General features: G+C 32.7%; 1 protein-coding gene across 2 annotated transcripts in view; it reads left to right on the top strand.

Annotated features, from left to right (window-relative positions):
• LOC129217519 (pre-mRNA-processing factor 39-like) overlaps positions 1-18,164 on the top strand; it is a 76,897-nt gene that overhangs the window by 57,845 nt on the left and 888 nt on the right. For both annotated transcript variants that reach the window (XM_054851833.1, XM_054851834.1), the window contains 5 exons: positions 5,291-5,499; positions 9,871-9,930; positions 11,220-11,401; positions 15,606-15,683; positions 16,672-16,831. In XM_054851833.1, the coding sequence (XP_054707808.1) occupies positions 5,291-5,499; positions 9,871-9,930; positions 11,220-11,401; positions 15,606-15,683; positions 16,672-16,831 (689 nt within the window). The remainder of the gene's footprint in view (positions 1-5,290; positions 5,500-9,870; positions 9,931-11,219; positions 11,402-15,605; positions 15,684-16,671; positions 16,832-18,164) is intronic.

Genomic DNA, 18,164 nt, shown 5'->3' on the forward strand with positions numbered 1-18,164 from the left:
GAGGTTGAGACCCTCCTGAAAGAGATGAAGGAGAATGATGTAATCGAACCTTTATCCAGTCCTTGGGCCTCTCCCATCGTCTTGGTCCGAAAGAAAGATGGCTCCACCAGATTTTGTGTCGATTACCGACGGCTGAATGAAATCACCAAGAAAGACAGCTACCCTCTTCCACGGATAGACGACACCTTGGACACTCTTTCCGGACACAAGTGGTTTTCGACCCTGGACTTGAAGAGTGGCTACTGGCAGGTTGAAATACACCCTGACGACCGAGAGAAGACAGCGTTTACAACTGGACAAGGCTTGTGGCAGTTTAAAGTGATGCCCTTCGGCCTCTGCAATGCACCAGCTACGTTCGAGCGTCTTATGGAGACAGTGTTAAGAGGACTTTCCTACGAATCCTGTCTGGTCTATTTAGACAATATCATCATCGTGGGACGCAGCTTCGAAGAACATCTGGCAAATCTTAGGAAGGTGCTGCAAAAGCTTAAGGAAGCCAATCTGAAGTTAAGCCCGTCCAAACGTAATTTGTTCCGCCGGAAAGTGAACTACCTTGGTCACATCATCTCTTCTGAGGGTGTACAAACCGATCCAGAAAAGGTATCTGCGGTCAGGAGTTGGAGTCGTCCCGAAAACATCCATCAGCTGCGAAGTTTCCTGGGGCTCTGCACGTACTACAGGAAGTTTGCGAAGGGTTTTTCCAACATCGCACGACCTTTGCATAAGCTGACGGAGAGCAAGCAAAAGTTTGAATGGTCCAAAGAATGCGAAGATGCATTTCTACGACTGAAGGAGGCTTTAACATCAACGCCTATCCTCGCCTATCCTCAGCCTGAAAAATCCTTCATCCTGGACACTGATGCGAGCAACGAGGGCATCGGAGCTGTTTTATCCCAAGAAATTGACAGAAATGAACATGTCATCGCTTACTGGAGCAAATGCTTATCAAAGTCGGAGCGAAATTACTGCGTCACCAGAAAGGAGTTACTGGCCATAGTGAAAGCTGTAGAACACTTCCATCATTACCTCTACGGCCGAAAATTTCTGCTTCGGACAGATCATGCCTCATTAACTTGGCTTTTGAACTTCAAAAATCCGGAAGGCCAGATAGCCAGATGGATACAGCGGCTCCAGGAATATGACATGGAGATCAAGCATCGAAAAGGGTTATCTCACGGTAATGCTGACGCTTTATCAAGGAGACCCTGTCCTGAGAACTGCCACTATTGTTCCCGAATCGAGAAACATTATGGAACGACTAGCCCTACCGCCTATCAGGTGACAGTGACTCCAACATCATCCGAACCTGATCCATGGAGTGATGACCAAGTTCGAAAATGCTACACCGGAAATGGGAATCTGACGACGGTAAAACATCTAGGTGGCAGTTACTACTTCCCCGATCAAGGATTTCAGATGTTTTGAAAGGAATACATAGTAGTGCGACTGGAGGACATTTTGGTGTCTTGAAAACCCTCAATAAAGTTCGGGAGCGCTTCTTCTGGAGCAAGGCGAAGAATGACGTGGAGAAGTGGTGCCATTCTTGTGACGCCTGTGCTGCTGGTAAAGGACCGAAGAAGAGAAACAGAGGGAAGCTACATCTGTACAACGTTGGAGCTCCTTTCGAACGATTTGGGATCGACATCCTGGGTCCTCTACCAAGAACTGCTGATGGGAACAAATACATTCTTGTTTCCATCGACTACTTCACCAAATGGCCGGAAGCATATCCCATTCCAGATCAAGAGGCTACCACCGTAGCAGAGACTCTAGTCCAACATTGGATCTCGAGATATGGAACACCTTTGCAGATTCATTCCGATCAAGGGAGGAATTTCATCTCTGCTGTGTTTAAGGGCCTATGTCAAATTCTCGGAATTGAGAAAACTAGGACAACACCACTACACCCACAATCGGACGGCATGGTGGAGAGATTTAACCGCACAATCCTGAACAATCTCTTACTTATGGTATCCAGAAATCAACAGGATTGGGACAAGAAGCTACCTTTGTTCCTGCTGGCCTACCGCAGTGCTGTCCACGAGACTACCGGATATGCCCCATCTCAGATGCTCTTCGGACGAGATCTTCGGCTACCTTGTGATCTCGTCTTCGGTCGTCCTCCGGATGCGCCTGCATCGCCTGAGGAGTACATCCAGGATCTCCAGGCCCGGTTGGAAGACGTTCATAACTTCGCACGAGAGCGAATCAACATCGCGGCGGAGAAGATGAAGACCCGATACGACACAAGGTCTACTGGACATGAATTCAACGAAGGCGACAAGGTTTGGTTATGGAATCCCATCCGACGGAAAGGTCTGTCACCCAAATTGCAGTCGCATTGGGATGGACCCTACAAAGTCCTTAACCGACTAAATGACGTCGTAGTGAGGATCCAAAAATCACCTAATGCAAAACCTAGGGTTGTACATTATGATCGGTTAGCCCCATACTATGGCCATAGTTCATAAGTATTACGTAAACAACCATGGTTGATAACATAAAAGTTGTAGATAATTTTTTTTGCTTTTAATGTTTAGTAATATTTCTTGTTATTATTGTGTTTCCTATGTATCTGTTAGTTATTAATTAATGTGAGTATTTGTAAACTTTTGATAGAAGTTCGACACCCTTTCTGGGGATTGTACTGCCCGGGACGTGCAGTCCTTAGGAAGGGGGCAATGTTACAAATTCTGTAAATAGTAATTATTGTAGGAACGTAACCTGTAAATAGTATCCCGTAATGAATATACAACCCCTTTTTCATATGGCTAAAGTATACAACCCCTATTTCCTTTTTGTTCATTGATAAAATTTGATAACGGTCTACTACTTTACAGAAGCGTGTGGAATATTTGAGAAATTTCTTTTCGGTGTATTTAAGCCGTTAGCGACGGATAAACAGTTAGTTTCGATTGAGATTTCGAACTGAGTGCATTTTTGCTGTTTATTGCGAGGCATTTCGCTGTGTTTTCGTATTTGGAAGTAAATACGTGTGTAAACGTTGAGTTTACGGTGTTGTGTGATAATTGCTTAATTGCTGATGAATAATTTAGCAGTTGTTGAAGATCTTTCCTGTACATAGTGTAAATAAATTTCCTGTGTTTTTATCAAGAACTGTGTCTTCATTTCAAGAAAGTGGAAGTCGCACCGAATCCGTTACAATACTGAAATCATTTGAAATAGAGTTTACTTGTGTTTACTTAAATAAATATTTTTATTTTTTTTCTGTTAAAATGCTGTATTCATTCATTAAAACCTATGTTCTTGATTAGAGAAAAGCTCCCTGTCAATGGATGTCAAATGGTTTCATCTGTTTTGAATAAATCTGTCAATTAGTTATATAAGAATAACTACATTACTTCTGTTCTTTCACTATTACTTGTTATTCCTGCAACAATTATTATACTGTTTGAAAATTTAGTTCAAAATAATTTCAATTACTTTGTAGTTCAATCATAAATACACATATGTTTTGAAGAGTGATTTTAATAGTTTCTTAAAATTCTTATGCTAAGTTGTTTCTGGAAGTAAAGTATTTTTTAATTTTTTTTATTTTTTAATTTCCTATAATCTTTCCATTGTAGAAAAATTTAATATACTGTTTTGTAGAGTTTTTTCCCCCCAAAAAAATTGACTTGATAGGTTTTTTTTTAAATTCATTTTATTAAAAAAGCAGCATTTTTTAAAAATATATCTTTAGCTCAACAACTTTGCTCAACTCAAAAGTTAAAACGTTTAAAATATTGCATTTTATACAAACATGCAATGGATTTCACGTAGAGCAAAGAAAGAAAACCATGATCATTGGGAACGTAAATCGGGGAAATTTGGTGAACTTAATCAGGGAAATCAGGGAAAAGTCAGGGAACTTTTTTTCACAGTTCCTGTCACCACCCTGTAAGAGATCATTCCCAATACTCTCTCCTCCTACCCTTTCTTCCCTCTCGTTAAAAATCGTCGAAAACTTCATTTTTAGGGCTTCAATTTTGAGAAACTTCAAAGGTAGAGTCTACGAACTTTAATCTGTCATAAAAGTCCTCCTCTAAACTTTTAATAACATAAAACCTCTCTTCCTCCTATCATTTTACCAGTGTGTCCTCTTATCATTTTTTGAGTTAAACACGATAACAGAAACTTGATATTGTTTCAGTTTTAATTCCCCTCCAAGCATACTTTACCCAGCTGGTCGAATCCTAACCATCAACTGTTTTGAGCTATTCACAACTAGTTTTTTGTCTTATCAATCAAGTGCTTTAAATCTAGCTGTCTGTAATGAATTTTGAAGGCTTAATTTCAACATCTATCAGCGCTGTTTCTATCAAAAAGATGATTCTTATATTTTTTGATTGAATGTTTTAAAGGTAATGAATGTTTTAAAGGTGACTGGTATGTTGCATTGTCCATGCAATATACAACATGCTTCTTTTTGCCAGTAAGCTTTTTATTCAAATGCACAAGCTAATCGACCAATCTGACGTAATACACCACTGGTTGTAATTCAATCTCTGTGATTTTAACAGCAGTCAACTGGTAAATGCTTGAAATCCAGTCCTTCAAAGCACTAGGGTAGCTGCTTTCCAGATGACAATAGGTTTCAATTACGGGCCATCCATGCCAGCTCTTAACAAATTTGTTAAGGGTCTCTAGAAACTTTCCCACCAAAGCAGCTTTCTGTCCGTTAAGACAAAGTTTTAACTCGCAGAGCTCTATAAAAAAAGTGGGTTTCATGAACTTCATAATTGTAACCATTTTCTTAATGTTTAATTATTTTATTCTCAAAATTTATCTTTCGATATTTCTGAAATAATTTGTCCTCAAAAAAGGACTGTATATCGAGGGAAATGACTTCCAAAATAGTGTCCGTATGAGATAGGTTTCTAACACATTAGGCTTAATGCTTTACTGTTTGCGGAGTTAAAAATTGTTTGCATTTGAGGGATCTGTGTTAGGAGGGGTTTCACTATATTTTTATTCCTTTAACTAAATTCTCACATTTATTTATTGATTCTTTCAAAACATTTTCAAAAGAAATAAATGTACGAATAAAATAAATTTAATTAAATAATTTCATACTGGAGACATCAATAAAGGAAAATGCTTCAGTTTTAAGAGTTTATAGGACAAGCCTCAAAATGCTATTTCATTGATGTGCACCTGTAGAAAGTAATAATAAAGGAATTTCAAAATTTTTAAATAAATGCACATTTTAGTCTTCCTACAATTCAATACATTTTTTTTTTCATTTTCTAAAAACAAATTTTTAATTAAAAAAAAATCTTTTTTCAAGGGAATGTTGAAAAAGCTGCCGAAATCTTAGATGATTTGGGTGAAACCATTAAAGATATGCTTGAAATAGTCTTGAGAAAAATTAACTTGGAGAGGAGGCTTGGAAATGAAGAAAAAGTAGATGAAATGTATCTAAAATGCATTGCTGAAGCTAAAACATCACAAATGTCTTCTCATTTTGCTACTAAGTATGCTCGTTATTTGTATAAGGTAAGTATCTTTTAATATTTGATTACAAAAATGAAAATAATATATTTTTTTTAAATCTTATTCTGTGAGTTTTCCCCGCTGTTACAAAAACTGGTCACTTGAATCACATTTTTATAACAATTTCCTTCAAATATATTGAAAAGTGGCAATTTACTCCTATATTACAAAAATCCCTTTTTAATCAGCATGTAGATAACAAAGCTGTTGTTATTGTTGAGATGATCAATAATAAATTCAGTCAAACTCACGTATAACAAGCCACAATTTAATGAGAACCCGGATGTAACATGTAAATTCACACCGGAATCATTGTAATACAAATTTTGATTTGAAGGCAACACATAACTTTGTCACAGTTTTTTATCAAATCTTTTTTAGAATAATTATATTGGTAATATGGCTTGATGGATTAAAACCTGCCCATTTTCGGCACTTACTTAACAAACTGCATTTTTTATTTATTTTTTCATTTTAATGCTAAATCTATTTTTTACAATCAAAAAAAAAAAAAAAAAAGCTTAGTGCATGATTGCAGCATGTTATTATGATGACGCATTACAAAGCGATACATAATCAAAGGCATATGCATCTCTAAAAAAAAAATCTTTAAAATAATTAAGCATAAGAAAATGCTATTGTTATGTACATGTGATTGGCATTTGATGTATTTCTTCTAATTGCTTTTAATAAAAAGTATTTAGTGCTTCTTAATTAAAGCACTGGGAACTTTCCTGTTCCTGCATTTGTTTAAAGCTTACTCTGCAAGAAATCATGACTCCTATTAAAATTGGAGCTTGTATCGTAGATGTTAACGAAGGTACTTCTCAGAATTCCTTTATTTACCTTCTTTACTTTTTTTTTTGAGCATGATCTTTCCTAGAATTGAGGGATGTTTCACATAGCTTCAGAGAGTTCTTGTATAATAATGTGCAATCAATTCCTCAAGTTTTTAGGAAAGTTTATTATCTAGTTTGTTTAAATTGTATCCTTTTATTTATTCATTTGTTTTTTCTTCAGGTAGTTGGGTTGGATTAAAAGAATTATTTTACTTTGCTGATTAACTAATATTTCCAGATGGATTACTATCCCCATTTTTCTCTTTACATTTGTAATTTTAGGTGTAGTAGTTCAAGCATTTTTTTCTCTCAAGAAATAATTATTAAATTGATGGTATAGCATTTTATGGCCTTTTATTACTATACTAGAAAATCTCCCGTCAAGATATGACGGGTGAAAATTGCTTCTACATTTGAACGAGGCAATTGCCTGTTTGGTGATATTTTGATTTTTGAAATTTCATCCCTAAACTTCAGCGGATTAACCCTAGACTCCAGTACGTAGCTTTCATTGTTGACCCCTTTTTCATTTCTTTGAAATGCCACAGTCTTACCAGTAAAATACTTACGTTACTGGATACAGTTCAGCCTTGTCACAATAAAGCATTTCCCTGCATGTCGAACATTGCTAAAAATTATTACAGTCGGAACCCGATTCAACAAATTCATAGGGACCGAAGCTTTTATACATTAAATCAGGGTTATTAGTAATATCGGGGTGTAGAAAAAAATTGCACTTACCTTATCTAAAAGCCCTAATAAGCAACTGCCTAAAAATAGCCATAGTTAGAAAGTGTACACTTTTTATTTAGTATTCTGCGACATATTTCACACTAGTTAATTTGAAATTTTAAGGTATTGAGTAGTAGATATTGGACAATTTCCTTGATACTTGACTCAAAATACTTCTCTTTCGACTTATGGGGAGGGGGGGGATATGGGGATTTTCTTTATGGGAGAGAAGAAAATACTTTATCATTTTTAGCCTGCTGCATGAGATGTTTTTACAGTTTCCATGCTATGTAAAGTATTTGAAAACGTAACAGTTTTAATGGGAGTTTCATTATTGCTTTCTGCATCAGAATCAATATTCATTGGTTGCCATATGCTCTCTTGTCAAAAATGGCCGTTTCCAAGAAAAGTTTTTTTCTGCTTCGGACAAGATGGATATATCATTTGGAAAACAGTTCAATATTTCCTCTCTCAAATTAACAAAAAAGAAAAAAAAATTCTTTTTTGGCTGTTAAAATAATTTGTTATTTGAGGCTTTATTCTTTGGTAAGTAGGGGTTTGGCCTTCATTTTATTTGGGGAAAAGAAAAAATTCATTAAATTGAGGTTCATTAAATTGGGGTCCGACTGCGTCAAATTATCATGCCGTGGGGCCAATTTCATAGTTGATAAAGTCAAGAGCGTTACTCGATCATTAGCTATTATATATATGAGGATGGAGACATCATTAAGTCCAATATATTTAAAAAAACAGGCCACCCTTTAAAGCAGTGCTTCTCAACCATTTTAACTTTACAGCACACTTGATAGCTGGCTCAATCCTAGCGGGCCTCTGAACCAGATTTCTTATGTCAGTATTTACAATACTTTCCTCATTTACTAGTCAAATCAAGGAAGAGAAAAAGCCAGTGCTTCCATATGGATATAACAGTTAATCTTTTCAATGTTTGAAATCTTTTAATTATTTCTTTAGAAATTGAAGTAAAGTTCGTCATGAATTTTAGTGCTTATTGTGGCCAGCTAGTCCCAAATTTTTACTGAACTTGACTGAGACACTTGTGCCTGTCTTGAAGGACATTGGTGATTTTTATTGGGAAAAGCTGCAAGAAGTTATTAAATTCAGGATCTAGACAAGATATTTTGTTGATCTTGAAAAGTGTCAATGCTAATAATCCCATGTCCATGTCACAAATAGATGTTCTTAGCGTATTCTTTTTATTAACTGCCAATAGGTTAAGTGATCTTGATTGTATGAGGAGGATTTCTACAGTTTCAATCATGGCTGACTTCAGCTAATCTGGCATGTCTGGCAGGAGAGATTCAGGATAGGGAAAACTGATTTGAAGACTTGGATTTAGATTTTTTGCATTTAATATAAACTCTTCGACATTTCCCATAATTGCAACTGCTCCATCACTGCAAGTGCTTTTGCAGTTGTAACACTGGATCCCGTTGCTTTTTATTTATTTATCTGCAACACAAAATAGTTCATTACAAGTTGCAAGCTGAGAAAGTTCTTTGCAGAAAATATAATTATTTTGATGGTTGTTCTCATTAGTAAGATTGGTGCACTTTTTATGTCTGTTGATTCATCAGCTCGAACTGAAAATTTCCAGCTATTTGTAGTTTATCAACCAATGTTTTTCTGATGTCATCCATCATGTCATTAATTGGTCACCTGGTAGCATCGTCTAGAATTGGTATTCTGACCACCTCATATATTGGCATTTGGCATCATAACCAATCTTTCTCTGTACGATTTCTTTTCATGCTGGAAAAATCAATTTTTTATCTTTGGAATGCAGTTTTCAATGTAATATGACAATTAATTGAGCTAGCAACATTATATCTGCTCTCTTGTGCAGGTATGATGCGTTTGTTTTCCTTTTTCAACAATTCCAACACTACTGGGGCACACCAAGGATCTTGTCACGGCACACCCGTTGAGAAGCACTGCTTTAAAGAATATTAAAAGCACTGATTTTTTTGTAATATGATGTCCTACATTTTTTTCAAAGCCACTACGAGATCTGTTTTTGCATCCTTAACTAGAACTATCTCTAAGTTTTTTATATATTTCTCAAGTTTGGAAGAAGATTCTTTAATATGATTTTAATGAAACCTAATTTCTGGAGTCTATTTACGTGTGTGGAAAACAATTGCCAATTACATTGGAAGTACCAATGTTTTTTGTAAATTCTATGCTGCAAAAACATATCATTTAAACGTAATTAGATTTTTAAATGATAGTTAAATTTTGGAAGCAGTTATGAAGAGTTTGGATGAAGTTGCAGATAGCATTCATGACATTGGATACTTATGGTTTTTAACTGCACAAAAGACTGAGTTATTTAAACTATGTTGCTGCATTTCTTCTTTCCCAAGAAATTGTGTTCCTCTTGAAGCATAAAACTTGAAGAATTCTCCCCTCCCCTTAAACAATTTATTTTTAGCTCCTGTAAGTGCATGAAAGTAATTCATTGTGCAAATTTTGCTCTTTATTTACAATCTTAATTGCCATGGATTATTTATTTTCATCATTAATTTTTTTAATAAAATTTTTTCATATATTTTAGTGTTGTAGATCTCAGATTACTCAAATCATTTATTTTACACTGTTTTGTCAGATTATTAATTGAGATGAAGAAAGGGGGAAACTGCATAGTTCTGTATTCCACATTTTTCTTTAAAAGAGATTTATCCTAGCATCTCTTCAATTATGTAATTTGTTTTAAATTTTAAAACTAATTTTATCTTTACTTTTTTGTTTTGTTTTTCAAAGTGTTTACTTTCTCTGTTTTCAGGTTAAAAATGATTTTGAGAGAGCAACAAAAATTCTAAAGGATGCCTTGAAAAATGATCCAGTAAGTTTTAACTAGTACTTATTTTCACTATTATTTGCATTGGTTTTCATTGTGTTCTCGTATTCTTATGGTATAGTTTCCTATGCATGAAAATAATTTTTTCACATTTAATAACATACATTTTCATTGTGATGAACAACTGGAAAAAGTCAGGAAAATGTTCAGTTATTTGATTATTGGTCAGGGGAGAAAATTTAGAATGGAAAGAAAAGCAACTCCGTATTCTAAAAGCAAATGTTAATTAAAAGTTCAAAAAAAATTTCAAATTGTAAAAGATTTTGCAATATGGAGTTCATTTTCATGAAATCCTGACTTTATTTGCTGAAAATATCACAAAAGCCCCAAGAAGGAAATAAAATCCTTGAATTTTATAAGGTAGCACTGAAAAGTAATTTTAAGAAGCAAAGAGAGAAAAAATAGAAACCTTGATTCAAAAAAAGAAGGTTATATTGAAAAAGTTGCTGAGAAGTTTTGGATGCTGGGCTGCTAAATATTGGAGTTCTACAAACGTTATTAACAAAAAATATGATATTGAGAGTCAAGTTGTTCTAAAACTTGTTTATCCAAATGTCTGGAGATGGTAAAACTAGTATTGTGTATTACTAAGATGTTGATATAGTAAAGTAAAACAATATGTTTTTCACATTATGTTAACTTAGTTTTATTTGTTAAAAGTTTTCTCTTTTTTACATCTCTTGACTAATTCTTAGCTTTGAAGATTTTTTTTTTTTCATTTTTCTCTCGTTAGACAAAATTGAGCTAAATAAACCAGTAACTGTGAAAATACTTGGCTAGTAGATTACTGTTAGAATCTTTCCTCCAATATAAGTATTAATCAGCTTTTCAATGGCTTTTTAAAAAAATAGAAAAAGGCTCAATAGTTCTAAAAGACATACTCAAAACACCTATCTTTCCTTTAGGGGAGGGGATTCCGCTAGATCCCAAGCAATAGAAATGGCCGTAAAGCAATGCAGAACAAAAAGTCCTGCAAAATGGTCTCTTGCAAATCTTCAATGATCAGTCATCTAAGTCATTTTTTTTAAGGTTTAAAGAATATGATAGTACTATACCATTTCGTTGTAGGAAACTACTTTATTAGCAGCATCCCCCTTGCTTTTACCACTACCGGAGTCTTGAGGTGTATCCTAATCATATTTTGATGTACATTTTCAACTCTTCTACTAGCTATATTGACTTCAAAATCATTGTATACTTTATTTTCTTTTATAATAATTTAAAATGATTTTGCTTGAAAAATCTTGATAAATTCTACAATTTCCTCTTCATAGAGCAACGCCTACATCTTAATGCAGCTAATAGATGTTGCATATCAAAAACAACCTTTAGATATGGATGCCATTCTAGAAGCTTTTGAACTTGCATTATCCAGTGACATGAATAATGATCAGAAATTAAAGTTTGCTCAAAGAAAGTTGGAGTTTCTGGAAGATTTCTCATCAGATCCTCAATGGTAATTAAACATTACTTGTAACAGGAACATTTGTATCTTGAGTGTAAACTGAGTTTTTTAAATTAAATTTACTTACTAGAAAATTCTAAATAATTTTTTATTCTTGATACAATACAGAGGTAGATAATATAAGCATATGCCGTGCTTGGATACATTTGTTTAGGGAATGGGTATCATCTGATAATTGTTAATTATTATCAATATTGAGCATTGGTTGACTTGCAAATTTGCAAATAAATTTATGAAAAAAGTTCACTTGTTGCTTTCATGGATGCATGATTGAAAACAAAAGTCATCTTACTAAAAGTATTACGTAATCACTTTATATTATTTCTGATACCTACAGATATTTTTGAGTTCTGTGCAATATACTGGTAAAAAATATCTACAAGATTTTGCATTCTTCTATTGCAAAGTAGAATAGGTGTCTCATTTAGACCAAAAGGATTTTTTCCAACTTCGTAAAAATATGACATTAAAAGCTAAAAGGGTCATTTCACGGTACGTAAGGCATTTATGTAGAGTCTGTAACATGACCTTTTTTTGCCATAACTTTTTTATTTACAATTTGATTAGCTTATTTTATTTTGGGCTTTTCCTACCAACCCACTAACTCAAATTAAAATAATTTGCAAATCAAAGAGTAAATTAAAAAGTTGTCAAAAAAATGTCATGATACGGATTTTATATAAATGTCAAAAATACCGTGAACTGACCCAAAAACGTTTTGTGGTAATGCTTGAGATAAACATTCTATGAGTATATAAATAAGATAACAAGATAAAAATTTAGATGTTTTTACTTATGCAGTAGACCCTCGTTTTGTGCAGGGGTTACGTTCCACGGAAATGCCTCGTAAAAAGAAACCTCGTAAATTGTGACATAATAGTAGCGTTAAAATAGGGGTAAGGGTCTGTAGACAAAAAAAAAATACTTCACTCTAGTAATGACTAATTGTATAATAAGTTTAAGGTGTACTTATATCGATTTTTATGCACAACATGTTTAAAGAAAACATAAATTAGTTTTGTGTTTTGGGAGTTTATAAATAAAAAGGAGCTGGCTATAACAGTCTTTTTGCAGTCATTAAGAATTTTTCTCTGTAATTCTTTGCAAAGCATTAACACATCCATGATCACTTGCGTCATTTCCATGACCGAAAATTCCTTCACTAACAAATCAAAAAGATCATTTCTATTGTCTAGTAATGGCTCAAAACTTTCAATGTAAACGTTTTTGGTTGTGTGTCACCAATGTCGGTACCCTCGTTGCTTTTGGCCTCCTTTTCACTCCTAAAAGCTCTTCTTCCAGTGAGTTCTGAACTGTGCGAGTTCAATAACTTTACTTTAGGAAAGATCTCTGGAACCAATCGTATAAACTGTCCCCAGTGACCCAAGCTCGATTATTAGCACGCCAAAATGCAGTTTATTACTTCTAATCTGCAACCTTAGGAGCTTGGATTTTGAAACAGGGAAAAAATTTTCTATTTGCATTGCCGCATCCGCATAAAATAAAAGTGTAAAATCTTTAATCGCTTATAATCGAAACCGCGTAAAATGATCCCGCTTAAAACGAGGGTCTACTGTATTTCACAGGTGTTTTCATTATTGAAATATTTTGTGAGCTCATCTGCTTGTGTGACTGCATTTTTGAAAAATAAAGATAGCAAAATTAGTTAACAATTGAAATATTTTAAAACATACTTGCTGTTTTACTCAATTGAAAAATGTAAAAACTTAAAATGAAAAAGCTTTTTTTTTACTTGTTAAAATTGCTTTTAAATTGGAGCATACAAACTTACAATATTTAGAGCAGATAATGATCTCTCTTTATGCGCAATACGTTTAAACTAAAATGAAAGTCATTACAGTTTTTTTTTTCTTTTTAATAATAGGTCACATGTGTATATGTGGTAAATTTCAAAAAATTACGCCTCAAATGAATTTTAAAAACGATAAAACTTGGAAAATAAAGTATAAGAAATGGTTTTTGAATGTAAAGAATATTTCTATAAGCTTGATTCACTCTAAAATGTATGAAATAAAATAAGTATATTATTTCTTAATTACAATTCTCAAAAGGTGTAGTTAATCTTAATTTCTTTTCATTTCAGTTAATTCTAAAGCAGCCAATAAAATTTAAATTGGAAATTTGAGAGAAGAAATAGGTGGTATACAGCTTAGTTCGAATAGGTTTTACTTTACCACCTATATTTCTTCTCATCTCAAATTTTTAATTTGAATTTTATCGATTGCTTTAGAATTACCTTGAAGGAAAATATTTTAAAATTAACTGCAGTTGTTGAGCATTGTAATTAAGAAATCATATGCTTATTTTATTTTATACTTTTTAGTGCAAACCAAGCTTACAGAAATAGTCTTTAGATTTAAAAATCCTTTTTTATATTTTATTTAGGTTGCAAAGAAAATTTTTAAAAATCCTACAATTTTGACTAAATTGCATTTTGAGAATAATTTTGCCAGAAGGATATAAGATCCTTGGTCTAATTCTAGGAAGTATTCTATACCTTCAGAACATAAACTAAAACCTAGATCACTGGAAACCTGTCCTTAATTTGTAGTGTTTTTATTCAGCAATCATGATCATTGGTAACTATGCAAGGCTACAATATTGATATAATATACTTGAGTAAGGGTGAATGATTGTGCACTAGGGTCATTCTCCAGAAACGTAACTTTTAAACGCAAATATTTTTCAATTTCGAAACTTTTTGTTTTCGTTTTTTTCGTTCTTACATGAAAGTGTTACCTACTAGAAGTAACCATAAACAATGGCCTAGCTAAGTTGAAATTATTTTACTCATAAATAAAAATAATTAAAAAATTCCTGGTTCATAAAAATAAAGAAAAAAACTTTTAATATTTAAAAATTAAGGCCAATTTAATATAAAAGTAGTAATTTTGTTAATTGTGCAAACAATCAGCTATTTTAATAATTAGTGGGGATATAATATTAAGCTCTCTTAATTAAATTATGGCTTAATTAGTAGTTTCAAAAGTATGTTAAAAAATAGCATTTAGTAAATTTGAGGATATATTAGCAGTTTATAATTTTGGTAGAATGCCTATTGACGTATTTCTCCTCCATCAGTTATTTTCACCTCAGAAATGACATTGATAAAGTCTGTCATGGAGGAATTTTCCATTAATATAGACCTAATAGATATATTTTTCAGGGAAAAAATGTTTTTCTTCGTTGCTACAATCTGCGCATGTTAAGCATATGAAAACATGTTCACTTCTTTTTTAACATTAATTTACATCTCTTAAATTCAAGTTCACGGAGGTGAGAAGTCAGAATAACCACACTAAGTTTTTAAAGCAAAATCTATCTTGTTATTTTTCGACAAAAATCTCACAACTTCAACTATGGCTGAAAATAAACAAGGGGGCTGCCTTGTATCATGGAAATAAAATTTGATGTCATTACTGCCACGTGTTAATGAGGAATGGCATTTTGTGTTTAGGTAACGGAGGTGAGAGTTTTTCTCGTGACATGACTTCTTGTCCTTCCAAAACAAACTAAAACATAATACTAAAAAATTAAATATGCTTAAACAGTTAGTATTTGAGACACTTGTGAAAGGAATAATCAATAAATAAGTATATACTTTTAATTAAACAAGTTATTAAGCAACATAAACTCACACAAGGTGTGTGACATGCCACGGAGGTGAGAATTCTTATGTTTCGAACCAAAAATATGCTAAAATAAAAATTATTATCAAAAAATTATTGGTAGGTTTAAATGGATATATTTTTGATGAAATCACAGTTAAATGAATTGTTCCTCAAAGTTTTTACTGTAAAAGGCATGTGACAGAAAAGTTACACTTTTTGAAGAATGACCCACTATTGACAATTTTCTTTCTTTTTTTTTCAAACCAGTCACTTTTAGATTTACTTTTAAACCAAACCAGATCTTCCAACAAAACTCTAAAATTCTCGAGTGGTCTTAATGTTTCTAAACTTTTATTTTTAAAAAGAAGCTGAATATTTTTTGATTATCTTCTTTGAAAGAGTGAGAATTCAATATGTCATTTTTGTTTGAAATTGTAATGCAATATGTTTATTCACTGTTGGGATTAATGCTGTATTGTTTGCAGATTGTGCATTGCTCTTTAAATTAAATAAATATAAAACAAAATACTTTCATCTAATGTTTTAATTGCTTTTGTTTTCAGCATACAAGATGCTTATGATGAATATGCTAAAATGTTTAAATCCCAGTATGCTTCTCGCAAAAGAGTAGCAGAAGATAGGTAAGTGTTAATAAAAAAAAGAGAAAAACTCAATATATTTGCTTACGATATTAATGTGTCGACTTTATATGGATATAATAACTTCTATATTGTTTGACCTTTTTAAAGCCAATGTTCCCAAATTGAAACATAGAGCTCAACATTTGTCTAAAAATTGTTTTGCATTTGAGAATCTAAAATATATTTTATATTTTCTTAAAAGTATTTATGATATTTCCATAGTGAAAATTATTTCTGGTATGTAATTAGTGTTTCTAGGAAAACTTAGTAAAAAGGTTTTTTTTTCCTCTTTTTTTTTTTTTTTTTTTTTTTTGAGGTTTAATTTAAAAAAAAATCAATTTAAGGAATATTATGACTTTAGACTTAATTTATTGAATTAGAATTTTAGATGATGACTGAATGTCTTTAGAATTCTTTTAATTCATTATTAACTGCAAGTCCTCTTTTAGTGCCATCTAAAAATGCATCATTCCTGTTTGGGATCATTTGATCTAAAATAGGAGTATCCAGACCCGTCATTTAAGGGGGTCAGAAAGTCCGTCATTTAGGGGGGTCAGAAAGTCGATTGCACTACACCCTGCTTTGGAAAATTAATGTACAGTCAACTCTCTCAATAACTTAAAGTACCAAGAGACCGGCTAAAACGTTCGAGCTATGGGAAGTTTTGACAACAGTCTCAAAAGCTTGGGATCCGATAAAAACTTCGAGATAAAGGAATATTTGAATTATAAACTTCAAGTTATCGAGATTCGACTGTATTTTCATTTGACTCAGGGGTGTTTTTTTTTTCTGTGTGTGGGAAGGGGATTATAATATACGTCGAGAACCCCTTGCCCCCCCCCCTCCCTCTGTAAAAATCAGAAATGTCTGACCTATGAGTATCTATAAAAAAAGCATTGTGTCATAGTAAAATTTCTTTGGGTATGTTACATATAAATATGGTATCCATTCAGATAAATGTTATATAACATTTTTTTTTTCATTTCAGCGAAGAAAATAAAGACAAAAAAGCTAAAACTGAACTTAATGGTACTGCTGTAGCTGTTACAGCAGCTGATGCAACCACTGCTCTTACGGCTTCAACAGCTGTTGCTGCTACAGATGCTGCTTCTTACCAATATCATCAATCTGCTTGGGCTAACTATCATGTAAGAAATCATATACAGTAAAAGTAGTTTTACAGACAAAATTGCGTTTAAGTAGAAGTATTAGCATAAGCAAAGCCTAGATTTTGAGAGCATGCTTACTTCGAACATGTGTTTGAGGTTTCAATACTTCTATGGTGCTGTGTCCTAAAAATATTTTTAAAGTTTGAAGTGTTATTTTAACCTATACTATTAGCTTATTTTTATGCTTTATTTTAATAATTATTTTGTAAATTAGATCTCTTAATATTTTATATGAATTTGTGCGTGTCAGTCCCGATTTTTTATGCATTTCAAAATCCAATTGCATCTGGTTTCATAACACTCGCATATTTGTTTACTATGCAGTTTTACTGTGTAGACTTTAATTTGTGCTAACCTTTTTTTCCAACCAACCTATATTTTATGTTGTGCTCATAACTTGCATGACCATCTGTCATGCCTATATTCCAACATTTCTATCCAATTACATCCAAGTTTACTAATGCCAATACCATTTGCAAAATTCAGCCTTTCTGCAAACTAGACTTAACAAAGATTGAGTTTTTAATGAAATTAATTATAACTAATTATTCAAAGCTTTTTGGATGGTGATAGTTTTGAAAGACTTTCTTCTGTAAAAAAAAAGTCAAACTCTGGAAAATTTGAGTTATTTAAATTCAAAGATTAACTTTAGCTTTTTAAAAAGTATTGACAATCATGTCAGTTACTGTAACTGTAATATGGTCAAAGTTTCTCTAAAAATATTTTGTTAAAAATCTTTTTGGCGATGTTTAGTTATATTAATAAACGTATAGTGCAATAAAACAAAAAAGAAAAGCTTTTTGAAAATTGAACACGAAAGTATGTTACAGGCAGTGACTTGAATAATTCAAATGGTTTTTAATAAATCAGTTTATAATGTGACCTAAACAAGTTATTGACCTTCGAAATACAAAAATTAATTAATAAAATATGTATTATTTCTTCACAAAGTTATTTTTTTCAATTTTGGAAATACTACTTGTTGAGGTTTCAGTTGGGTTTTTAAAGTCAAGGTAACATGCACTGAAGAACTTCACTCATTTGATGAGATTTGTCAAGCACCTTTTAGCACATGCTTGCATATTATTATTATTTTTTAGTTGATTACTCATTGTTTTTCCACCTTGATTTCTTAATCTTCTGTGTTTAATATCAACTTTTGATTTCAAATGTCTTCAAAGGAAGCAGTCACTGGGGTAAAGACGAAATTCAGCTTCTGGTTTCAGAAGAGGTCTTTTCCAAAGTCATAAGTGTCATTTTTTGGTAAGAATAGGGAGACGGGGGCGAATTTTTCGAATTATAAGTTCCAAAC

This window comes from Uloborus diversus, chromosome 2, assembly GCF_026930045.1.
Source record: "Uloborus diversus isolate 005 chromosome 2, Udiv.v.3.1, whole genome shotgun sequence".
In the NCBI taxonomy this organism is placed as follows: Eukaryota; Metazoa; Arthropoda; class Arachnida; order Araneae; family Uloboridae; genus Uloborus; species Uloborus diversus.